Raw genomic sequence first — 26,453 nt, 5'->3', positions numbered from 1 at the left:
TGACAACAGCACTACAAGCTTGCATTCTGAAACCTTGTGTGACAATCGGAGATTGTCAGCTGTATCTGCAGTAGTGGGTCAAAACACAGGCAAGAGGCTGGAGAAGACTCTCACCTAGAAAGAATGGCTCCCAGAGAAAAACAGTAAATAAAATCAGCCCCAAAAGGATGCAGCACAGCGATCAGTCTTGAGCTACAGGTCCTCTATTGTTTTACTGCGGTATGCTATTTCACGCCACATTTCACTTTGTGATGTTTTTTAAAGAGCTGTATCAGTGCTTGTACCCTGCACATGGAAGCGTTCTTTGTTTTTAACTCAAACTTGCTGCCTAGAACCGCAACACCCAGCTTTCCAATGGGGTTTTCCTCAACCGAAAACGCATTAAGCCCAAGCTTTTTGTACAGAAATGACATCAGAAGCTCATTTCCACGCTCCTTCCGCGTTTTTCAGGTCAGCCCCTGTCTGAAAAGCAAGTCAGGCCAAAGCCCGTGACCTGCTTTTAGCACACGAGCTGAAGTGATTTATCTGCACACGCCATGCAACAGCTCCTTTCTCCCTCTTCCCCACCGCCCCCGCCCTGCCGCTCCCAGCTCCTCCTGCAGCAGCTGCCCTTCCCTTCCCGCCCCGCCCCCTCCCCTCTCCCATTGGCTCCCCGGGCTCCCGCTGAGCCTCTTGATTTGCTTTTCCGCCTGTCGATCAATGCCCCGCCGCGGACACCATCCCGGGAGACGTTCCAGTGCGTCATCTCCACGGCCGCGGGCACTTCCTGTGCAGCCGCTCTAGGCGCTCACCTGGGGTATCTATCGCCGCCGCTCTGGGCTGCGGACGTTGCCTCGGTGACCTCGGGCTGGTGCTGGTGCTGGTGGCGGTGGGGGGGAGGAGGCCGGGCCGGGGAGGCTCCGGCCGCACGGGCCTTCACGGGGAGCCTGGAGACAGAGCCCCCGTGGAAGCCCTGCGGGTTGGGCCCGGCCACGGGGGCGAGCGGGCGGGCGTTGGGCCTGATGGCATCGGGCCCTGCTTGTGGGGAAAAAACAAAACAAAAACAAAACAAAACTTGTGGTTCTCCTCTAGCGGCCTACCTGGGCTGCGCAGTGTCGTGATACCCGTCGGTGTGCTTCCTCCCGGTGCCTGCCTACCTGAGCACGCAAGGAGGCTGCAAGGCTTCCAGCTAGGCCCAAAGCGTAAGGTAAGAAAGGAGGGAGCCTTAGCACGTCGTCTGGAGAGAGGACAGGGTGATGGATTCGTTTGAATTCTTAGGCTGATGTCAGTTGAGAGAGTCAAACAATTATAGAGCTCCAGAAGTCTCTCCTATAACTGTGGTCACAATCGCAGGTAACTAGCAATAGGACCAGAGGGAATGGCCTCAAGTTGCACCAGGGGAGGTTCAGGTCGGGAATGAGGAGACATTTCTTCTCAGAAAGAGTAGTCGAGTATTGGAATGGGTTGCCCAGGGAGGTGGTGGAGTCACTGTCCCTGGGGATGTTTAAGGAAGGGTTGGACCTGGCATTTAGGGACATGGTTTACTGGGTCGTATAGGTGGTAGGGGATGGTTGGATCAGATGATTTTGGAGGTGTTTTCCAACCTTTGTGATTCTATGATATACCTTAACTCATAGATACTTGCTGTTGAGGGGATGGGTCTTTGCTACTTTCTGTTAACTCAGTTTTGTGCAGCCTGCAACTGTTTTGCAAACTAATGGTTTGTCACAAAGCAAATGGAGATTGAGTCTGATGGCCAAGTAATTTAAGCAGAGAGATGAATTCCATTTCATGACATAGTCAGTACTGAGAATGAGAGGACTGCACATGTCTTTAAATCCAGAGTTGTTGTATTATCATTTAACTGCCAATGGGAAGGAAATGTTCATCAAGGTCAAAGATAGAGTATGGTCGCTTTGTAGTAAAACCCCATTCCAGTACAATCAAACAAATGGCTAAATATTTTGCAAGTTAGTGAATTCTTGTCTCACTTGTTTAGAGCCATTATCAATATGCAGTTCAGCAGCAGTAGCTGACGAAGCATTCAATTTAAGACTATTTTTATTTATTCTATGTGAAAAGGTATTTATTGATGCTTTCTGGTACAAACATTTTTTTCTCTTTAAGAATCTGTTTAATCTCAGTAGCAGTTTTTCATTTTCTGCATGGTGTCATTATCACAAGTTTATCTAATGAAGAATTTGGTAAGAAAACAGAAGTATCATTGATGGAATGTAACATACAGTAGAAATAAACTGTTAACGAGGAGTAACCGTTCACACCTCTGAATTCTTTAAGTCTGTTGACAGGGCATGAAGTCATCCATTGCAGTTACTTGATCTTGACTTATGGGGATAACTTCACACCTACAGGATAGTTTTTATTTATATATATATATATATATATATATATAATATATATATGTGTGTGTGTATATATATATATATATGAACTCTTTAACTCTTTAAAGAGCTTTCTCTCTCTTTTTTTTTTTTTTTTTTTTTTTTTGTGGAAGTGCAATAGGCCAGTAGGGTACATAAAGTCAAGTGTTGAAGGGATTCAACACTTAGGCTTTACTACTATGGAAATAGATGATTGGAACATCTGCTGTGGTGGCTACTGCTCTTATTGGAATACTTCTTTAGAATTAAAAAATTATGTTATCCACATACTCTGTCTTTGGAGATAATATTTCAGCACTTGGTCCATATATGTCAGCATAGATACATGTTGTATATGAAATATTACACCACAAATAGGCTAGTCCAAACTAATATCCATTTCTGTAAAGGAAAAGAAAATCCTTTCAACATCTTACCATCTTATACATTAATATAATGTTTTGAAAATAACTCAGTGTATATATACATATTAAATATAGTACATTCTAAAATTACATTAATCTGGGGACAAAACAGAAGAGGCAAAACTTTAAACTAAAACTTACTTCAGTTAAGTCCTTTTAACTTCTAGTCCTGCATGGGTTTAAACTTGTGTTTTTATTTGTTGAGATCATCCTTTCCAGACCTCAGATGAAGAAAATTAAGAGTTTCACTGGAGTTTTAATGGGAATTAATGTTGATATAATTGGGTAAACAGTTAAAATTAGACACCACATTGAATTGTTAAAATTTACTTCTGTTGAAAATGTTGCAAAACTGTAAAGTAATAGAGGTCAACTTACACGTTTCTAAATACACTCCTACTAGGGCCTCTCAAAAGCAGTCATTAGAACTCTTAGGACATAAGTACAAGCACATAAAGTATCATCCTCTGAACTTAGTTTAAGAAAAGTTTAACCTCTTAGGTAATGGACCTTCAGATGCATTATAAATTCATTCTCTGATTAATAAGCTGTAAGGTAGCTTGAATGGTATGCCCCATTTCATGATGGTGGATTAGTAAGGATAAAGCAAGATACATCAAACATGAATTTAAGGATACAAACCCTTATTAAAAAGCAAAAGTAAAATTGATTCAACTTAATTTCATTATCTAAGGAGAAAAATGCATTTGCAGATAATTCTTTAAAAATGCAAACATTGCTGCCTTTAACTGATACACTATACCAGAAATCGCAATCACAGAATATACCATGTTGGAAGGTACCCACAAGGATCATCAAATCCAACTACTGGCTCTGCACAGAACTTCTCAAAAACTACGTCATATGTTTGAGAGCATTATCCAAACACTGCTTGAACTCCAGCAGGCTCAGTGCTGTGACCACTTCTTCCCTGGGCAGCCTGTCCCAGTGCCTGACTACCTCTGAGGGAAGAACCTTTTCCCAATATTCAGCCTGACCCTCCCTCCCCTGTCCCAGCTCCGTGCCGTTCCCTTGGGTCCTGTTGCTGTCCCCAGAGAGCAGAGCTCAGCACCCTTTGTGAGGGAGTTGCAGGCTGCTGTGAGGCCTCCCCTCAGTCTGCTCTTCTCTGGGCTCAACAAACCAAGGGACCTCAGCTGCTCCTTATACGTCTTGCCCTCTAGACCCTTCACCATCTTCATAGCTCTCCTTCAGGGACACTTATAGTGTCCTTCTTATACTGTAGTGCCCAAAACTCCACACTGCTCAAGGTGAGGCCATGCTAGTGCAGAACAGAAAGGAACAATCACTTTCTTCAGGATAAATACGTGTAGGTAAAATGATTTGGCTTGATAAAGTGCTCAATAACTGAAAGTGAATCTAAAAACTCTAGATAGAGCAAAATCAACTCGTTTGGTAAGATAACTTTGCTTCTGAGTGTTGCACCTTTTCTCATTCCAGATTGAATGTCTTTCAGGCAAGGAGGGTGTTATTTAAGTTTGTGAGGAAATTTTTTTGTTTGCTTGAGAGCTTTGTGTGCTTGTCTCCTTTTAGATTTTTTTTTCTTTTTTCCCCTTTTTTTCCCCTGAGACTGTAGATAACACTTCTTTTCTTTTGTTAGTGAAGGCAGTGACTCACAGAAAGCTTTTGATACTTACTGTGATTCAGGACATGTATGAAGCAAATGTTCCTGTGACCGACTAGATAAAACTCAATTAAAACTTGCAAACAGGTATTGATAGTGTATAAAGACTTCCTTAGACAACTTATAGAATAGGAAAGGTAATTTCTGTACTCTGACACTGTTAGTAATCTGAGGACCTCCATTTGTGCTTTTGACATCAAATGCTGTGGTGCAAGTCAAGAAAGACATTTGATCTTCTCTAGTGTTTAATCTTTTATAGTTTATAGTCTTTTATAGTGACAGTTCTGACAACTGCTCAAGGCTGCTACTCAGAGAATATTTGGGAAGGAAGGAGTGAAACGAATTTATGACTATTGAGTATCAATATCATATGACTACACAGTAATCAATATCAAAAAATATATTGTAGAATGAATAAAAATGTAGGTAATCAAAGGGAGGGAGTGATGTCTGAATCCAGTATGAGCATATATCTTGTTATAGTAATTCATCACATAGTATATCAGAAATAAAACACTTTTTCTCCCATTTAGAATATGTGATAATAAGAATGTATTTTACTATTCTTTTAGAAAATATTGAAGTCATTTTATAGCTTTGAGGTTCAGAGAGAGTATGAGGAAGGAGAAGAGGGAGGAGAAGAACAAATGTCTAAAGGAAAACCTGGTCAGTTAAACATAGACAAATCAAACAGCAATATCAGCTTATGAAATATATAGTGTGTTGCCTGAGCTTTTTTTTCCATGTTGGTTATAATGACCTACTTTTCTTTTTGAATCCCGTAACACTATTGCATTTGCAATCTCTGTTTATTCATTTTCACTGGGATTAGAAATCAAGATTTATTAAAAAAAAAAAAAAAAAAAAAAGAAATTGCATTAGGAGAAATGTTGCTAGCAAGCCAAGGGAGTTGGTTGAGGTTAAGCATCTTTTCTCCTCAGCACTGGTAAGGCTGGAGTACTGTCTCTAGTTCAGGACTCCTCAGTATAAGGCATTTATGGAGCTACTGGAAAGTAGTTAGTGAAGGGTTACACATGCAGTTTAGGGATTGGATAATCTCACATATGAGGAAAGGCTGAGGGCTAGGAGTGGTAACCATGGAGAGGAGTAGGCTCAGGATGAAACTGATGGTTGTACCTGCAGGGAGGGTGCAAAGAGAGCAGGTTCTTTTCAGTGGTGCCCAGTGCCAGGACAAGAGGCAATGGACACAAAGTGGAACACAGCAGGTTTTCTCTGAACATCCTTTACTGTGTAGGTGATGGAGCATAGGAACAGGTTGCCCAGAGAGGATGTGGAGTCTCTCTCCTTGAAGATCTTCAAATATTCTTGGAAACAGTCCTGGGCAACCTGCTTGAGATGACCCTGCTGAGTTGGACATCATAAGGTTACAATAAACACACTAATCCCTTTCTATTGTGCCTGTTATCACGTTTATTAAAAACTGAAAATTTAAAAAGCAGGGAGGGGGAAATAGCAATCCAGAATTCTTCTTCTTGTTGTTAGTTTACAGTAAATATGCAAACAATATTTGTCAACCCAGTAGTTGAATTTCGCAAGCATATTGTACTTTAAGAAACTCAGAGAGGGAAACCCCTTTTACTACTTTCAAATGACAGAAGAAAAAAAAATCCAGCAAACCTCAAGAGAGGTCTGTTTTTCTCAGCATTACAGTTAACTCTATCCTGTAAGTACTGTAAAGTGTATGTTGTTCCTTCACATTATGGGTGTACTTAGCTCTGTACAAATATATTTGCTTTATGTATATGTGTAGCATATGCTAAGCTCATCAGAAACAAAAAATGAAAAGGGTATTTTTGCAGTTGTATGTAATGTGTGCTGTTAGCTGAAGTTCATTTGGCCAATTAAAATTGTTCTTTCCTTAGAACATGTTAATGTGTATTTCCTCCCCACAGGGGCTGGTTTCCAAATGTGAACTTTCCAGGCGGAAGGTCTAAGTTCACAAATTTATAACAAATAGAGGGTGAATTTAATATTTCAGTGTAAATTATGGTAACTCTCTTATGACAAAGCCACTGTATTGCTGCTGCACTTAATGATGACAGCCCCTAAAATTTGTTACGTATTTTGGAGTACAGTGGATTACTTCAGTATGGTATTTTAAAGCAAGCTGCTTATTCTGCTTTGGTTTTGTTTTGGTGTGTTGTTGTTTGTTTGTTTTAGTGTAATAGAATAGATACTTTTTTCACATAGACCAGTGCAGGGGGAAGAGAATAGATGTGGTACTGCATCTCTAGAACTAGTATGTTGTAAACACCAGCTAGTCCATAGCACTCCCTATACTCTTTCAGGAGTAAAGTTAAAAACAGTGAATTAGAGGGGGAAAAAAAAAGTGTGTTCTACTAAAAGGCTGCAGACTCATGAGTCAGATGAGTCAAACTGGAAGACTGTCCTACTACTTTTTCAGGTGACTTAAATGGCTCTTGCAACCATGTGTTTGTACTATGTCTACAAGCATTGTCAGTGCATATCTAAACTTTGCAAACATCTTCAGGAGAGGGAGAACAAAAAGGGTACTGTCTCTTTGCATGTGGCTCTCTCAGAGACAGTGGTAGGACTTGTTTGCTTGAAGGTAAAAAGCAAGACAATTTGAAAGTCTAAAATTAATTCAGAAAAAGAAACTAAATATGGATTTTTCAGAGGAAGAAAGGGTAAAGATAATGAGGAAGAAATAAAATTTGAGAAGGAGGAAAAAGAGAACAAATATATAATACAGGAAAAGAGAGAAATAATGGCAATGGAGCAACTCTTAATTCATGGATTGACTCTGACTGGGTCTGAGCACTTCCTCTTTTCCCTGCAGCAAAGGACCTGTGGAGATATCTAGCCTTTAGATGCAAGTTCATATTCATTGAATTTGTATTAGTATCTGCCTGGGAAAAATACAACTAAAAATGCTGTCTCTGCCCCTGCTTATCTCCACTGTCTGCTAATATTGGCAGTGGAGTTGGAAAAGAAAGAAAATAAATTAAGTTCAAATTCTAAGAAAGCTTGAAAAATATGTTCAAAAACAATATTATTCAAAACCAATGTTACTAATTCTATAAGCAGAAGAGCAGGCAGGAGATATCACAGGAGGGGGCTGGCATGAAGATAGGAAACTTTTCTGGAAAGGAAGTTAATGTAGGGCTATGACTCTGTGGGGCATAACTAAATCATGAATGTGGATTAGTGCTGGAATTGCAGAAGGACTAAGAAGCTGTCAGAGGTGTACAGCTCAGGTTGCATGGTAAGGAAGTTACTGTTCCTTTTCAAATCTGCTACTTGTAATATGTGTGCGCACCCCTGCTAGTAGAATCTGAAATGCTAGTGAAGGTACAGGATTGAAGAGTGTGTAAGATCTGGGGACAGTGAGCACGTCTGATTTGCTAAGCATTCTTATTAGTCCCTGTATGCCAAACATTTCAAACTAAAATCATTACCAAAGAGTTAAGAGTTGAGAGAAATCATATCGTATTCCTTATTTAAGTAGAGTTGCCTCTCACCTGCAAGTCTGCCTGAGTCCTACAGCTGACTTATACAGGTAATTCTTTGTGTTCTTTTAATTTTCAAAAGACAACAAAAAAAGTTCCAGTGTGCAGATTTACACTGTTTTAGTGCTGTCCTTGCACACTCAATGTATTAGGCTTGAAGACTAAAAGAGCAGTTCAGCTGATTAAATAAAAGGCTTGGTTTTCTATCTCCCTGTGGATTGGTGGCAGATGCAAGAGTATGTCAAAGGCTTGTGAGTGTTTATTTCTTGGCCTGGTGTGGGGCACACTGATGTTGCATGGGTCTTACATGATGCTGGGCTGACTGGTTTGTGTACCAAAACTGGAGAAAAATAAATTGAAACAATTGAAACAGGATTGTTTTCTGCCTCATCAACATACTAAAACAGTTCAGCAGAGAGTGTTGGAGCTAGTCTGCTTAAGAAAATGGGAGAGGGATGGGAGCAATACCAGGTTGGATTAAGATGGGAAGGAGTAACTAGCTTTCGGAAATTCCATCAGCTTATATTTCTGCAGAACTGGAGCCTAAAAAAATGAGATATATGCTGATGTACAATACCATTCTTTATCTTTTCAGTAGTTGAGAGTTCTTGACTATAGTTAGATCCAATTATTATTGTTACACCATATAATGCAAGACCAAAACTTAAAACTGATGGTGAACAGGCATAGCTTCATATTGATGAAGGGCCTTGGCTTTAATGTGCTGTAAATATATACAGTCTGTTTGGTTTTACATATAGTACTTCTTTTGGTACAGATGTGGACAAAGGTTAATCATGAGTTAGCTATGCGTTTAGGACAGATTTTACCTTTCTCATCTAATAAGTATTTCTAATAAAAGGTTAAAGGACATCAAGTACTGCACCGCAGGAACATAGATCAGCACTTGCATACTAATGAATATTCATGACTGTGCAGTTGGTATGCATATGTGTTTCAAAAGAAAGATGGAATAAAATCTGAGCAATGACTGTGTTTGCAAATGGTGAAGCTAAGGTATGTATAATGCAAGATTTCAGTGTTCTGTCATCTGTGGTAAATTATATTTAATTCTATTTCAGTATGTAGAACAGGCATTGCTTCTGAGTCTCTTCTATATATCTTAGTCTTCATCCTGGGATTTCCAGAACTGTCTGGTGATCCATTCATACAGATCAGACAGAAGCAGAACAGAAATACAGCAGAGCTGTGAAATGGGAATTTAAGCAAGATTCCTTTTTTGTTTTGTTTTGTTTTGTTTTTTTTTTAGTAGTATGGAAGAAAGGCATGGAGGCCACAGAACCAATGCATAAAATTAGCATTGGCACTGTGCATGACAAATAAGGCTATGTGAGATACAGAGTCCTTAAAACAGATATTACATGTTAGTACACAGAAGGCCAACTTCTTTGGTAAGTAACAGTAACCAGCAAATGAGTAGTAGTTATGGCTATTACTGCCCACAGTGTGCCAACAACCACTCATTCAGGTTCTTCGAACCGTTCTGAAAAGGAGCTGCATACCTTTGCCGTAGTGTGATGTTTTACCTACTTAGCACGAAGGATGGCACATGTAAGCTTTGCATTCTTTTCACTTTTACATGTGAAATGCCTTGTAGACTTCTGCTTATCAATCCATATATCAGAACATGGTATTCTCATCATAACCAAAATCTATTCAAACACAAGGATATTTGCCTCATCCGCTGATGTGATTGTCAATGGTTGAGACCTACGTTTGTAGCGTAAGGTATCCCTTGTGATCATACCTCCTGATACTGGTTTAGTCGAAGATGTCTTTTCTACTTAACTCTCATAGTCTCAACTCTGTCAGAGTGCTTCAACCAAACCCTCCACCATTTTGATTTAACTACAGTAAATACAAGGTATGTCTTCAGACAGTTCTCATTACCTGCTATTTTTTTCAATTGAAAAATGTCAATATCATTTATTAGGCATATATTTTGGCTCTCCATCTTAGTGTTTGAGATGTGTGTTTTTTTTTTTTTTTTAGCAGTTCAGCAGGGAATGGAAATTTACTTGTAAAATTGATGCATCCCTGTAGAGATGTTTGCAATCTAACATGCTATGGAAAAGGATGACGAGAACATAAAATGGGGGAAGAAGAGGAAATGGAATATGAGGTAAAGAAGAATAAGGATTGCATGTAATTTATTACATGCTTCTTATTTATTATAATAAATTAAAATTAGAGCCATATCCAGAAATTTGGAAGGATGATGCTATCTATGCCTATTATACTGCAGGGAATGCAAATATATGATCAGTGTTTCTTCCCTTCAGTTTAACATCATAATGTTTACAAAGTAATACTTTAAATATAAATTATGATGGAATTAGACTCTCAGATTTAGGTGTTTGTTTTTTTTTTTTGTTTGTTTGTTTTACCTAATAATATGTCTTTTAAGAGTGCTGACTCATCACAGATTTTTCTGAAGTCAATGGGAGCTTTTAGCACTCAGTGTATCTTTAACTCTGTCCAATAAAGGAATTCTGTCTCAGTTGCTAGAATTCATTGACAGAATGTGTTGCATTGATGCAGGATTTTCAGTTTCCATCAAATACTGACAGAAATGACGGATGAACAGCTTCTAACAGTGCAGCACTTTTGTACTGCTCTTCATTACTGTTTTATCAATTCTGGCTCTTGTGAGCTGGTTTTGATTTTGTAACTTGAAGCCCTAATATTTTGACTTTGCCAGGTTGTTTATGGAAGATAAGTCAATGAGCTATTGTTGTTTTCTTTGCTGTCTCGAGGCATTCATCAGTTGTTAATCTCTTCTATCACATTGTATGAAATCTAGGTTTGCTGAGTTGAAGTTGGAAAGGCAACCTATGATTCGAATGTATTTTTGTCTTGCATTTACACTGAATGCCAGAAGACCAAATGTTGTGGTTTAACACTGGTAGGCAGCTAAGCAACACGCACGTTCTCTCTCTCCACAGCAGGACAGGGGCAGGGGAGAATATGAGATGGATGATAGAGAAGCAGTGTAATGAAAGGAGAAAAGAAAAAGAAGAATAGGCCCTGCATGGAAGCAAAAGGAGAAAAAAAATACTCTCAACTTCCCATCAGCCAGTGAAGTTCATCCATTTCCTGGGAAGCAGGGCCTCAGTATACATGGTAGTTGATCCAGAAAACCTTCATAAGGAGTGTCCCCCCATCTCTTTCTCCCCCACAGCTGTCGCTGCTGAGCGATGATGTCACAGTGTGGGATATCCCTTTGGTCAGTCTAGGTCAGCTGCCCTGGCCATGTCCACACCCCACCTCTTGCCCACCTTCAGCCTACTGGCTTTTGCAGGGGAGTTGGAGAAACAGGCTTGAAGCTGTGCCAGCACTGCTCAGCAGTAGCCAAACATCAATGTGATACCAACACTGTTCTATCTACAAGTGCAAAGCACAGACAGCACTGTATGGGCTGCTGTGGGGAACGTTAACTCCGTTCCAGCCAGACTCAGTACAGTCGCATTCTGGAATTTGTTACTAGTTGCTCACTCAGCCTCTTTAATAAAAATATTGATTTCATCTATGGGATTCATTCAGTGTATTCCTTTTTTTTTTTTTCAACTTCTAAAAATAGTCCTGTTTCACAGGAATATCAGAAATAAATGATATCTTCTGTAAGTGCAGTGTATTAATGATATTTCAATTAGTGCTAGTAGCTATTTCAAATGGTTAAAGAGTCACTTTGTTCTTTACAAAATGATAGGTGTTTAGCAGAAGCATATCAAAATCCAGACAGTAATACAACATCAATCTTCTGTAAGGTTATTTTAGGTAATGATGAAGTGATGTTATTTTTACAGTGATTAAGAGACAACGCAGTTGGGGCTTCCAATTAGTCTTTGATCTGAGAATATTTCTCTCTACAGTTGAAGAGCAAGAAAGAGATGAGAATTAATGATAAAACGTGGTTTTCAGCATCTGTGGTCTAGGTTTTGTATTTTAGTATGAGGGTAGATGTAAAGGAAGATTTTGTAAGTAAATGCATACCTATAGTTTGACTTCTCATCTCTAACATCTATTGATTTCAAATTGACATCTAAAACATCTACTATTGAAATAAGTGAACAGTTAAACAGAATATTTCTTCACTAAACATCAAAAAAAACACTTTGCACTAAAAAAAAATCACAGCATTCTTGTGACTGAATCACAGAATCTTGAGTCCCAGGCCCATTCAACACAAGTTTTTCAGCAGACTTAACGCAGCATTAGAAAGAGGACCTCTGTGACCATCTATCTGGGAGATTTAAGCTTTTATTCATCCTAATATTTCAGTTCTGCACTCATCTTCCACATATCTGTCAGATTATCAGCGATAGCCTAATGCAGTATAAATATGGAAGAGGTCAGGACACTTTTTTTTTTTTTTTTTTTTTTACTTCTCCTGATGCCTCATTTAAGATGTCTTTTCAAAAATTTGATGAGTAAAGAAAGAAGGTTCAAGTAACTATTCACTGTTCTATAAAGCTAATCTGGAAAGCAGAATTACAGGAAGAGAGTGAAGTCTTGCTGACTTAGTAAGATAAAGTTCATTTGTATGCAAAGATACTATTTTATCTTAAAAAATTTTAGCACTTATGAAAAACCTACAAGTAAACACACAAAATCAAAGAGTTTTCTGAGCAAAAATAATACTGATTATTAGGGACGAATGTAAAGGAGTAGCATAAGAATGTGATGATAAATCAGTGACTCCAAATAATAAAATAAGTGTCCATTTACAAAGCACGAGAATAGAACCAATGAAAGGGTCCAAAAATCTAAGCAAGAGGCAGCATAAAGGGTCAATTACCTAGATCTCTTATTTAATAAGAAAGGAGGACAAGTAACAGGCTTTCAGATACTGATTTTTAGTTTATAAGAGATATGTTGTGACCTGCTACTTCAGAAAATTAATTTTAGACAGAAAAAAAGAGTGGAACTGAAGCACAGAAGAATAGCCTACGGAATCTTAATATAGATGTGCTCAAGAGACAAATTCTAATAAAATTCTTCTTAAAATGACTGTGGAATTAGGCACTGCTGATTTTATTTATTTATTTGCTTAACATTCTAGAGAGTTAAAATAACCAGAAAAGTGCCAGAGTTTGTCTGTGTCTGTTTGTGTTTGTCTCTTCATTCTTTTGTTGAGAGTTATCGAAGTTGTTACTTTCAGTTCCAAATTAAGGTTTAGTAGCAAATATTTTAGCAATTAATTTGTACCTTGAAGTACTCAGAAGAGAAATTGTAAAACAGACAGTATGTTTTGACCCATACATGTTTTTAAAAAATCTTTATATTTATCTCTTAGAAAGGATGGCAAGCTTAGTAAGGGAGAAACTTTAGGTACGATACTACTTCATTTTAATAAAGACTTTTTCCTCACATAGGCAAGCTGGTGAAAGATAATACCAATATTGTCCCCATTAGGTGGTGATATTATCAGCATCAAGTTGAGAAATTGCCTTTATAGGGTAATTATCTATAGTATCCTGTCTAAATGCAAAGGCATTAATGAGATGGATGATTGAAGAGAACACACTTACAAAAGTTACTGATGCTGTTAAGTGGAAGAGAGGTTGAAAATTTTTTTTTGTTGTTGTTATTTTGTTGTTGTTGTTTGTTTGTTTTAACATAAGGTCTGAATCCAACACACTCTTGATGAATGAGAATCTCTCTGAAATCAATGAGATGAAATGCAATGCGTTTCATGCAATGCAAGCATAAAGCACTACGTATAAAAGGAAAAGCATATATAAATACAAATCAGGAAATAATTACTCAGTAAAATGACAGAAAAGGATCTGAAGATATTGTAGACTTCTGTTTAAACTAACTATGACACTGAAAAAAAAAAAAAAAAGTTTTATTCTGGAGGATAACAACATATTGTAGGAAATAGCATATTGTCCAGTTTGGCAAGTCTTCTGTATACTGTTGGTCTTCTCAGCATCCCCACCATTTTTTTTATCTTGAGAAAATGCAGACAAACTAGAAATTCTTCTGTGATGTTGTTATTCTTTTCTCCGGTGGAATGAAAACCATCTTTATTTATAGCAAGAATGATTTATATTGAGTATGAGAAACAGTTTTTTGTGTAATTAAAACACTCTAACAGTGGTAAAACGCTGTAACAGACTACCTAGAGAAGTTCTGGAATCTGCTGTTTTGGTAGTTAAAAAACTTTCTCTAGGTATTTCTCAGCCTACATTCATGCTGAGTTAGGATTGGGTGGTCCCTTGTGGTCTCTCCCTCATCAGACTGTTTTATCTGCGTAGAAGAGACTGTGTAAAATAGTTAAATCATGAACTCATTGAGGTGAACAAGGGTGCTACTTCTTGCGTGCTAAATGCAGTTTTATGTTAGTGTTGCAAGGTAATGTTTGGTTTTGATTTAATAAAACATATTTTTATTTGGCCTCCAAAACAGCGTTTTGCCAAATCATACTAAAAAATACTTTGGCACTTCTGTTTATAATATGTTAGTCTAATGCTCCTGCTAGAAAAGCAGGGAATGAGATTGCAGTAGCACTGAGACAGTAGAAACCCCTTGATTACTCATCCACAGTGGAATAGCCCCATGGAAAAAAATGGCACTCTGGAGATTACTTGGATTTGTGTATTTCTGCAGGCAAAGTTTACAGACCTGTAAATTTAAATGTAGAATTTTTGTAGGCAGAACTCATTGACAAATATGCCTGATGGTAATACATCTCATACTGATAGTCCCAGAACAGGTCAATAATAATGCTTATATTGATAGCAGGAGATGCTACTTGGTATTATAGCTAAAATCTATGTTATCCCCTTAATCATAATTACATTAATATTGGCAGGCTGTTGACAATACTCACATTACTATTGATAGATTTCTGTCAATAACATGTTTCCAAATAAAATATATTCATTCATAATTTGTACAATGCTCAATAACAGCACTAACATATACCAGGAGAAACTCCTATTTCACTCGTGATAGACATTTTTTGTAGTTGTAGTGCAGTGTGCTGTATAAGTAGGATTGTTGATGTGCTTAGTTGGAAGAAAAAAAAAAAAAGACAAAGTGTAGGTTATTTAAGACAGAAAAGTTCCTTGGGGACGGACAGACAAATTTTTAGTTTTTGTATGCAATATCTGTGAAGTTGTAAAATCAAGGAAAAACATTCATGTAGTAGTCTTTAGAGTTTTGTCTTAAAGAGTATTTATGTATCAAGCTAATCATACACAGAGCTTATTGTTTATTTTCATCAGATTTTTTGACTGTTCAATTCTGATCATAGATTATATAACCGTGCATGATAACCAATGTGTGATGGCATCCTTAACTGAGCATTGATATTTTTCTTTTTCATTGCTGTGTCAACAATTCAGAATTCTTAAGTTCTTCTTATTTTAAATAATGTAAATGTAAAGTAGACCAAATCTTAGGAAAAAAAAAAAAAAGGGGCAGTAAGAGCATGACAAACAGAATTTAACTGGAGGTAAGACCACATTCTCTTTATGGTCTGGTAAGGTCTGGTAAGCTCAGCACAATATAAAATGTAATATTAGTATAAAAAGGTATAACTATTGACACTCAAAGTCTGTGTTTCTTGTATCTGGTTTTAGGACAGAGAGCAGATTTCTCACTTATTCCTACTGTAAGACCACTATGTTATGAAAGCAGTACAAACTAAAAAATCTAATAAAGTTCTGAAAGATTTTCATATGGAGGAAGTAAAGAGGGAAAAAAAATATCTTACTATCACTTGAAAAACAGCCATCACAGACCAAAAAAAAAAATTATATATTTTATATATATATTTTATATATATATATAATATATATACATAAAATGGAAATTCCCTACAAAATAAGGTAAGTTCAGAATTCAGGTCTCTTCTGTTGAACAAACAGTTGCCGTTACCTAGGGCTTTTGAAGACATTTTTTGCAGGTGAATACGTGTTTCAGATTTTCCCTTTAAATGTATTTATTTGGAAAGTAAATAGGTAATGTGTATCTCAGGTGGAAAATCTACCCTGTAAATGCAGTAAAACCTTAAATCAGTTCTGAAATAAGTATAGTTTATAGCAGAGTGCTTCAGCATGTTTGTAACGGTAAGTACACTAAAATGTGCTTAAACATTAAAATCAAAGCTATATGGATATAATGTTTAAATAACTTGCAGGGTCTTCTGGTTAACAGCCATGACCTATGGCAAACTTTAGGTATGCTTTGCAGTAATCAAAAAACCTGGCAATAATGTTCAGTTTTATTACTTTGAGAATTCTTACCTAACTGTTGGAGAAATAAATGCTTTTTATGCATAGTAATATTATAAGCATAATTTAAAGGAATTTTAGAGGAATATATATATAACTTGTATTATGTTAATATATATTAACTTGTATTAGCTAAGACATTTCTGTCTTAGCCTTCCTTTTTCATATAGTTGACGTAAAATTTACTTTGAAGTTGAATCAAAATGTTAGTTGACAATTCAGGAAGAAACACTAAATATGCCACAGTTAAACAGTATATATAGTATTGGTTTCAATTTTAGGAAAGGAGTTTTCATGGGTTTGGGATGATTTTGGAAATTTGACAAACAGTGGTTGGACTCATTGGTTCAAAAGTGGTTTCCGTTTTCTGTAAACAAAATTCCATCCTACACTGACAGGCTCACTGAAATTACTTCCTTCAAATAAAGCTCTGTAAAGGGTCAGGGGCATGAAAAATATGTGTATTTCTAGTCACAAAACATAAAGTTATGTTATATGATGAGCCATGCACAAATTTATTGGAAGGTTGAGGTCCAAGGTCAGGGGAAAAGATCTTGATGACATCCATTACATTCTTCTATGAAAACAGGGGATAAATTCAATGTTAGAACAAGTAAATCAGGACATTGTTTGACCAAGTTTTAAGAATCTCTAGTGATGGAGATTTCACAGTCCCTCTAGACAAACTTGTTCCGGTGTTTAACCACTCTCCTGAAGACAATTTTTTTCCTTATGTGTGGTTGGAATTTCTCATGTTGCAACACATGACCAGTTGCCACTTTTTCTTTCACTGTGCATATCGCAGAAAGGTTTGACTTAATCTTCTCTGTAACCTTTAGGAACTGGGAGATTACAATTACATTGCATTTACCCATCTTATCTTCAAGTTAAACAATCTGAGTTCCTTCATGCTCTCCTCATATATCACATGTTGGGGCTCCCTGACGATATTAGTGTCTGGACTCTTTTGGGTTTGTTGACATTTGTCTTGTAGTGGTGATAGTAAGAAGTCAAAACTAGATGCCTGGTGTAGACCCAGTAATGCCAAGTAGAGAGGGATGAACATATCCTTTGGTCTGTGCCATTCTAATGCAGTCCAATAGGCACTATTGCCTCAAGGGTGCACTCATGATTTCTGTTCACCTTGCTTCCTACCAGAATTCCCAAGTCCTTTTTTGCAATGCAGCCATCCAATCAGTCAGTCCCGAGCCTATAGTGACCAAGATTTCTCATGTATTTTATGATCTGTTTTGGTCCTGTGTATTTGACACGTTTTCCTTCAACTTCAAGAGGTTCCTGTTGACCCATATCTTACTTGCTGAGGTTTCTTTAAAGAATCTAGCCATACTGGAGGAAAAAAAAAAAGAAAAATCTGCAGAGTTAGCCTACTTACCTTACACAAAATCTACAAGAACAGGATCTCAGCCCCTGGGATGGTGCTGGAAGACAGCTGGAAAAAATGATTGTGTTGAAAGCTGATCTACTAAGGCTTTTTTTCTGTGGGTGTGGAAGTTTGATGAGATGGCCGTTAAAATAGAATTAGGGTTTTGAAGGGAGATTATATGTATTGAAAGCTGTACAGAATGCTTATGAGAGGGTAATCAAAATGGGTGGGTGAGAGTGAAATGAGTAGGCGTCACTGAGATGTTACTAGAAATGAAGAAGGCACTAGATTAGGGGTGGATATTATGAGGCTGGAGTGAGGTTCCAGAGCAGGTTGTCAGAGGCTGGGGTTCCTAAAATTGTAGTGGGGTGAGAAATGAGGACTGGGAACATGGATATTCATTGGAGCTGCTGTTAATGAAGAGATACAGAGAGATACAGTAGGGCCCATATTGATCTTGTGATCACAAAGTGGAGGAGATAAGTTATTGGGTAGTGTTTTCCAGACAAACTTCCCGTGCCTCAGTGCTTACTACAGAAAAGGTGGAAGTGCAAGTGAGACAGGCTTGGTATGCCCTTGTTCACTGGCTTGTCAGGCTGGTGGGTGTCAACCTGGTGGGAACCTCAGTTTGTCTAGAGAAGGTGGCTTTATGCTACCTTTACTCATATTTTACTTGTTAATGAGGAAGGAAGAGTTAAAAGAAACAAAGTGGAGTTACTCCATGCCCTATTCTTGTAGCCAGTCATGGTTAATTAGAAATTAGCATTGCGTAGCATACAATAAGAATGAAATCATATTTCCTATGAGCTTTGCACAGTATTTTCCTTACAGACATGACCAATTACAGGTCATACTTCTGTAGGTACAGAAAACAGTACACATGGTACAAATAAATAATATTTCATACTGGGCTTTAAAACTTTTGGTGCACAGTGTTTCAGGGTGGCATTATTGGTTTGGAGGACTTTTTTAGTATTCTTAATATCATTAAAAGACATTTAGATGTAGAGCTTAGGGATATGGTTTAGTGGGGACTGTTAGTGTTAGGTCAGAGGTTGGACTCGATGATCTTGAGGTCTCTTCCAACCTAGAAATTCTGTGATTCTGTGATTAGCAACCATTCATATCTGGGGTCCTATCTAGCACCTTATATTCAAAGTGATTTTGTGTTAGAGCAGGCTTTCCTCATATAAATTGCAAGCATTTTTTCTGTACCTTCTCCAAAAGGCTGTCCCTCATCTGTTATACAGTCTGATTCAGAAATTGAAATATGTTGTCCACTACCTGAAATATGCCCCTTTCCATAAATCCCTTTCTTGTCTGTTTTCTGAATAAGAATAATAATAATAATAATAAATTAAAAAAAAATCAAAAAATCAGCTAACACACAGTTTTTGCATTGTGGAAATGTTATCCATATTTTGCTCTTACAATTTATTCCATTTACTTTCTTAGAGAATTTCAGATATGATGACATTTAAGCTGAACAATTTTTTGAAATGTTTTTTTTCTCTGTAATGCTCAAACAAGAAGAGTATATGTTTGTTGAGGTTTCTAGTAGGCATTAGTCTTGCTAGGATCTTGCTAGGAAATTTAATATTTAAGGAGTATAAGTAGTACAATTCTGCACCTGTCTAAGACTCTGGAAAATATATTCTGGCTTTAGTGATGTGCTGTATGATAATTGATGGCTGAATATTTCTTTAATCACCTATAATGATTCTTCCCTAAACTAAGCTGCCTTTATTTAGCAGGTTTTATCATTCTTGCCTTAATTTTCTTCTATATTTTTCTGTATGTAATCTATACATTTTTTTTATATTGATAAGATTTTTACTTTCAGCTGCAACTACTGTATTATAATTGGAACAGTATTTTCTATCCACCCCACTGTTCTCTTCTGGATTTTTTTCTGCTTATTTTCCCTGTTTTTCCATAAACAATCTTACAGTTTTACAAGGTTTTTCCATTTTAGGATCCAGTTGAGTGTAACAGTTGTGCCCAGGATTGTGGTTTTTTGTTTGTTTGTTTTTGTTTTGTTTTGTTTTAATTTACACAATGTGAATATGAAATGAGAATAGTGAAATGTGAAATATGTGAAGTTTTTTGAATATTTGAAACAGGTTACATACTTCTATCTAACCAAGTAAAAGTGTTACTATTTTTGAAAAATAGTCTAATACAAGCTCTTTTGAGAGGCAATTTTATACTGTCAATGTAAAGCTTGCTGAAGGGACTCATAGTAATTCCTGATAACATAACAATATCTAAAGAAGCATTTGTTATTTATTGTTTATTGCTGGTATATTACAATTTTGTTATCTGTAATAAGAATGAAAATAGGAAATGCTCTGTTACACTAAAATCTATTTGTGTTTATTCCTAGAAAGTTGTGTGTTTTTTTTTTTTTTTTCTGAAGAAATGTCCTCCAGCGTTGGAAATGAAAAGAGTGTGAATCCTGTGCTTAGAATAAGTCAACTCGATGCTCTTGAACTAAACAAAGCCTTGGAACAACTAGTGTGGTCCCAGTTTACCAGCTGTTTTCATGGATTTAAACCAGGAGTGCTGTCTCATATTGAACCAGAATTAAAAGCATTTCTATGGCTTTTACTGTGGAGATTCACTATCTATTCTAAGAATGCAACTGTGGGACAGGCTATTCTGAATATTCAGTACAAGAATAATTTATCTCAGACAGAAAAATACCAGCCTCTGAGCAAACACCAGAAGTTATGGTATCTTATTTTCACTGTTGGTGGAAGATGGTTGGAAGAAAGATGTTATGATTTATTTAGCAATCGTCAACTACAGTCCTTCTGTAAAATCAAGTATTACCTTAACTTTGGAGCTGGACTTCTTAAACTGTGTGGACTTGTAAATTTTCTGATTTTTCTTCAGAAAGGAACATTTGCAACGCTTACAGAACGCATTCTAGGAATTAGGTCAGTTTTTTGCAAGCCACAAAGTGTTCGTCAGGTAGGATTTGAATACATGAACAGGGAGCTCTTATGGCATGGTTTCGCTGAATTTCTGATCTACCTGCTACCCCTCATTAATGTACAGAAACTGAAACTCAAAATTTCTTCGTGGTGTTTGCCTATGGCAAGTCTTCCTAATAGTGAAAACACATTAGCAGTTCACTGCAAGGAGTGTTCACTGTGTGGGGAGTGGCCTACCATGCCGCATACCATAGGCTGTTTGCATGTTTTTTGTTACTATTGTATTAAAAGTAACTATTTATTTGATATGTATTTCACATGTCCTAAGTGTGGCTCGGAGGTACACAGTCTTCAACCATTGAAATATAAAATTGAAATGACAGAATTTCATGCCTGATAGGCTTTTAGCCACTTTGTAGATTTTTTCAACCTTGTAAAAGCTTCTTCTGTTACCAACATAACTAGTAGATTTTATGTGAAAGTCATCCTAGTTACACCTAAAGAATAGTTTAGTTTTGAATATTTAAAATCTGAATTCTCAGTGTGATGCTCCACTGAAGGAAGGAAAGGTGTAAGACGAAGTCTTATCTCAGCAGATTATTAATAGTTGTCATCAGATTCAGCCACCATAACAGGACATATGGTCTATTTGTAAGAGAAGAATAACCTTTTAAGTGATCTGTCTGGTCAACAGACAAAAAGTTAACTTGTGCCTGCAGGAGATATAACCATCTCCTGATCAAAATACACCTTCTAGTTCTTCATCAGATGACAAAACTCATTTTCTCACCCACCAATGTGTCTGGGATCTTCAGTGATGTATGTATGACCACCTCCCGTTTCTTTCCTATGAAGCTGAGGGACACAAACCCACTGGGATGCAGAAGCTACCTGAGGCAACATGCATTATTCTAAATCAGATACTTTGGAGAATACAGTTTGCTCTCAAGATGCTGTCTTTGGGACTTGCCACTCTTTATTTGGAGTGGTGATGGTGGGTTCCAAACCTCACTAACGGAGAAAACCTCTGTGAGGTTCCAAACCTCACTCACTCACTACCACAGAGAAAAGAGATCAAACCAGATATGTGTGTGTAAATGTACTAAAAATTGTGTAATTGTTCTTGTTTTGGGCTATTACAATTTGTTTTTCTCTTTCAGCTTTGTGATGTTTTTATTCCCTTGAAATCCCTTGAAGTCCCTTGAAGACTTCATTCATGTAGTCTTTGACTTGGTTTTATAGGGTATATTATTTTTTTCAAAATTGCATTATTTTTCTTTAACAGAAAGTCTTACCCATAAGTGTCTCGTTAACACACAAACACATTTTATTGTGCTCTGGCTCTTAAATCAAATTTGCAAAATCTTACACAGTTCAACCAATTAAATCACTTTATGATGACTAGGTTCTTGATTGGCTATCATCAATAATCAGTCCCCAAAATAGTATAGTAACAACTGCTGCATACCTTTGATCTCCTTTTACAAAATGGTTTATTACATTCTTCAGTGTCTGATTAAAACAACCCACCAGTCTATTTGTTTGAAGATCTTAAATTCTGTTTTTTGATCTTTAGAGTGACACATAATGCTTTCATCTGATGCAATTAAAGTTAGTAAGATCGTAAGTATCTTTGGGCAGCCCAAAAATTCATTAATTTTGCTACTATTCTCTGAGTCAACAGAGACTTCAGAGCAACTGCTTCCAGATACTGTGTACTGTAATATATAATTTGTCAGTGTGTATCAGCAGTCTGCCAAATTTCTGCAATTCGCAGTTGCTATTTGAACCATGAGGTACCAATATGTCCTTATTAGAAGTATCAAAGCTAGTAAGTCTGTTGGAGAATATCCACTAGCTAGTGCTGAAGTGATGATTCTGTATCAGTTATCACTGCACGTTATTTAATAGATCTTCCCAAAGAAATGTAATAGCAGCCTCAACTTGAAAGTGGTCTCCGGAAAGGATTATCAGTATTCTGGCTACCTCTCCCCTCAACTGTCCTTATTAATTAAAATATATACACATCCAAAATCCAGTGTTCATAGGTTATAATCATAGCAGACCTTTGTTTTCTGTGGACTCTTCAATCTTTCTGAAGTCACAGTGCAGTATTGTGTCAAAAGTGCCCAGATTTTCTATATTGGACTCCTTTAGGTGTTATGTTCTTCTTAGTTAAGAGTTGACTTCTTTCCTGTTCAGTAATGTTGCCTTTTCCTGAATATTTAAATAATGTTTTCTTCCTTATTTGCTCTACCTCTGTCCATTCTGCGCTTTGACTTACTTAACTAAGCTGTACAAGTTTCCAAAGGTTTGTTTTATCTCTTGCAGCTTCACACAGGTGCAAATCCTAGTACCAAGTATAGTCTATTTTTCATCGCTGTTACAGAATCAGTACTATACCCATTTCTAGAAGTTTTGTACTTATGTTGTACAGAACTATACCACTGCTAGCTCTGGTATACTGCTGTTGGCTGCCCTGTTTTTCTTATGGAGTGGAATCTTTGATAATTAACTGATGATGGATTATAATACCAAAGCACTGGCCTACTTCTGTAGTATCTGATCATCAGCGTGTTAGCTTTGTAGCCTGCAGCACTGATAACGTTTGTAGTCTGTCTCTTATGGTATGGATAAGGTAATACAAACTGTCTTAAATTCTTTTTCTTACAAGGCCAACAGATTTGACGTCCAGTTTGGTATCTTCAACATTGTTCTGAAGTGTTTCTTCTGTACTGGTTGCTGAGGATCCAAAGTCTATTAAGAATAACTCAAAATATTTTCAGATTCTTAGCTGCTTTTCCAGGGATTAATAAGGCTACTTCTGTTTTTCATATTTGAAGATTCTTAGATTTGGTTTTAGTGTATAGGTAGATACCTGCCAGAAAACTGTTGGTTCTTGGCTCCCTCTAGAACTGTCCTTGCAGAATCCAGAACCTTACTTTTAGTCCTTGGCTCCAAATGCATACATTTCAGAACCTCATGAGTTCAGAATATTGCAGAGGAATAATTTTAATTTCACTAATGGGAACTTAATATTTTCTATGAAAGCTACAGATGTATTTAGTCAATTGTTTTCATAATCCTTATTGAAGATAGGAGAACACTTAAATCTACTTTAAAAATAAGAGACTGATTAGTAATCATAATAAAGGTAACCTTCAACATGAATAAAATGGAGAGCTGTGATACAGGAGAATGTTACCTTAACCATATTCACTTTCTATTGTATATTTGTAAATTTCATATGTGCTACTTAAACTGTTTTTTGAAATATGTATAATTAGTCCGGTGTTCAGCTAGTTGGCTGTCTCAAAAAGACTTAAGGTATTTAGTGCATGTCATGCACTGTAGGGTATTTTTGTTTGCATTTGGAGATGCAAATATTCTATACAAAGTAGTGACAGTGTGTGTCCAAACTTCAGAGTGGCTTTAGTTCTTATATTTTCAATGCGAGTAAGCAAGTACCAAACATCTCTTAGAATTAGAAGGTTTGGGAAGAGGATGGTTCATTTTGTTGTTGGTTCTTGGTGTTCGTTTTGGTTTGGTTTTGTTCTTTAACTGACATCTTCCTCTCTGCCCTGCTCCCTGCCCCCAACTGTCACCATTTGGTGAAACCTTTGGTCTGTTGTAGCCAGAACTCTGATTGCTGAGACCAGAATTTCAAGTTGCATATTCAAAAATCATTTGCTTTTAGGGTAGCATTTTATGATGACAAACTCAATGCTCAGCAGCTTCCTTATAACTTAGTGTTTGGTTTTTTTTTGTTTTTTTTTTTTTTTTTTACTGCAGTTCTGTTTTGTGTGTCTTGTGATGTGTAAGCTGCGGAAAAGTTTTAACTGAAGAGATGACAGAAAAAATAATAATTTGTAGACTAATCAAAGGATAATTAATGTTATATACTAATTGCATGGATAACTTGTCCTCATAAGCATTGTATTTTCAGGAAAAAGTAATGCAGTGATGGACCAAGATAATTTACTGATGCTTCCTGCAAGAGAAAGAAGAAAACTTTATTTTGGAATGTTAATCTTTTCAATCATCTTCTCTAAACTAAAGGCTTTTAGTGTTCACCTACCATGAGAATGTACTTCTGAACAGTTATATATGCAACAGTGAAAAGGATCAATGCCTAGAATTTAAGAAAGCTAAATAACCAGAACTCTTACCAAGCTTACCGAGTCTTGGATGTGAGTTACAAGCCTGTATTAACAGTTTTATTTGTTTTTATCTGTTGTAGGTCTTGTGTGCTACATGAACATTTTCAATATATCAGAAATAAAAAAAATAAAAAAGTGAAGACTAATTACTTTAATAAACATGTTAGAAAATACTTAATGTGCTTTGATTTGAATGAGAAATACCAGTTGTCATAAGGTATGTTTTTGGGGGTATTTAGAAGAAAGGAGGTGGAGAATGCTGATTCCTTGCTTCCACAAATCACAACTCTGTGTACTCTGTATGCTGTAAAAGAGATCTCAAATTTAAGTAATATGTAAGACTTAAAATCAGAGGTTCCAGTATTCTGTAAAAGAGATGACAGGGATAGAATCCCATTTCTGCATCATCTGAAACCATCTATTTATCTTTCCATACATGTGAGATGTTGTAGAGGGCAGTGATCTAGACAAAATGGTGGAAAGGCAGTAAAAACATTGGAAGAAATATATTTCCTAAATATGGTCCAAACTGAAGAATGTCCTTATTTGAGGATATAACTGCTATTGATGTCTGGGATGCATCATTCTTATGAAAACCAAGTTGGCTTTTTTTCTTTTTTTTTAAGAGAGATAGTTATCATCCCTATTTGATGGTTTGACTGTTACACTATTTCATACTTAATATTTATGAGACCAAAATGCCAAGAGGGAAAACAGTTTATAGTTACAGTTCATTTAAAAATAATTTCTACAATTTTAGGTTGCAAATCAAAATTTTTAACTGATTTTTTTTTAACAACTTTCCTTTCGCGTAGACTAATTGTATTTTCTACTTCACTGTGTGCTTGTTAGGAAGCTGTCTTGGCTTGCACTAAGAAGAAAATACTGTGACGTGGCTACACATACAGGATAGAGTCATTTGCTTGGTGCCATGTTAGGCAGTAAAGCTCATGGTGTCCTGGTTTCAGTTAGGACAGAGTTAATTTTCTTCCTAGTAGCTGGTAGAATGCTATGTTTTGGCTTAGGATGACAAGAGTGCTGATAACACGCCGATGTTTTAATTGTTGCAGAGCAGTGCTTACACCAAGCCAAGGACGTCTCAGCTTCTCACTCTGTCCTGCCAACGGGCAGGCTGGGGGTGCAGCAGGAGCTGGGAGGGGACAGGCCCAGGACAGGTGACCCAAACTGGCCAGAGGGGTATTCCATACCATCTGACATGCTAAACAATATATAGGGGTGGCTTGCTGGGGTGAGGGGGCCGGACTGCTCAGGGTTAGGCTGGGCATCAGTCAGCGGGTGGTGAGCAATTGCATTGTGCATCACTTGTTTTGTACACAGTAGTAGTAGTAGTACTATTATTATTATTACTGTTATTGTTATTTTCCTGCTTAATAAACTGTCTTTATTTCAACTCACAGGCTTCACTTTCAATTTCTCTCCCCCGTCGCAGAGAGGGAGGGAGGAGGGTGAGTGAACAGCTGTGTGGTGTTTAGCTGCCGGCCAGGTTAAACCACGACACGTGGTCACTTACTTCTAGTAATAAAATTATTGTAGTCTGAGCACAGCACTTGCAACCAACATACCAAGGATCAGTTTTAAAATGGTGCTTCATACCTTATTCATTTCGGGGTAGAACTGATTAAGTAGATCACAACCATCTTCCTTCACCCTCCCAAAAGGTTTTTTCATGTTGTCGCTACCAAAGCATTCACTTAAAATTCTTACTGCAGTCCTAGTAGCATTCCAAGGGAGCCCACTTCCGTGGCAGGATCTAGCATAAGCCTG

General features: G+C 37.1%; 1 protein-coding gene across 3 annotated transcripts; it reads left to right on the top strand.

The window, feature by feature from the left end:
* Positions 1-708: 708 nt before the first annotated feature.
* Positions 709-25,881, top strand: PEX2 (peroxisomal biogenesis factor 2). 3 transcript variants are annotated; one of them, XM_084282888.1, is made up of 3 exons: positions 709-796; positions 1,072-1,186; positions 19,989-25,881. In XM_084282888.1, exon 3 carries the CDS (start codon positions 19,991-19,993, stop codon positions 20,903-20,905), a length of 915 nt encoding a protein of 304 aa, XP_084139014.1. In that variant the 5' UTR covers positions 709-796; positions 1,072-1,186; positions 19,989-19,990; the 3' UTR covers positions 20,906-25,881. The 3 variants fall into 3 exon arrangements, with proteins under 3 accessions (XP_084139014.1, XP_084139012.1, XP_084139013.1); XM_084282886.1 differs by having other exon boundaries at positions 19,956-25,881; XM_084282887.1 differs by lacking the exon at positions 709-796 and having other exon boundaries at positions 999-1,186; positions 19,956-25,881.
* Positions 25,882-26,453: the final 572 nt, after the last annotated feature.

This window comes from Netta rufina (genome assembly GCF_964035555.1).
Source record: "Netta rufina genome assembly, chromosome: 2".
Classification (NCBI taxonomy): Eukaryota; Metazoa; Chordata; class Aves; order Anseriformes; family Anatidae; genus Netta; species Netta rufina.
Note: the sequence above shows the minus strand (reverse complement) of the source record. Positions and strands in the feature narration are given on the sequence as shown.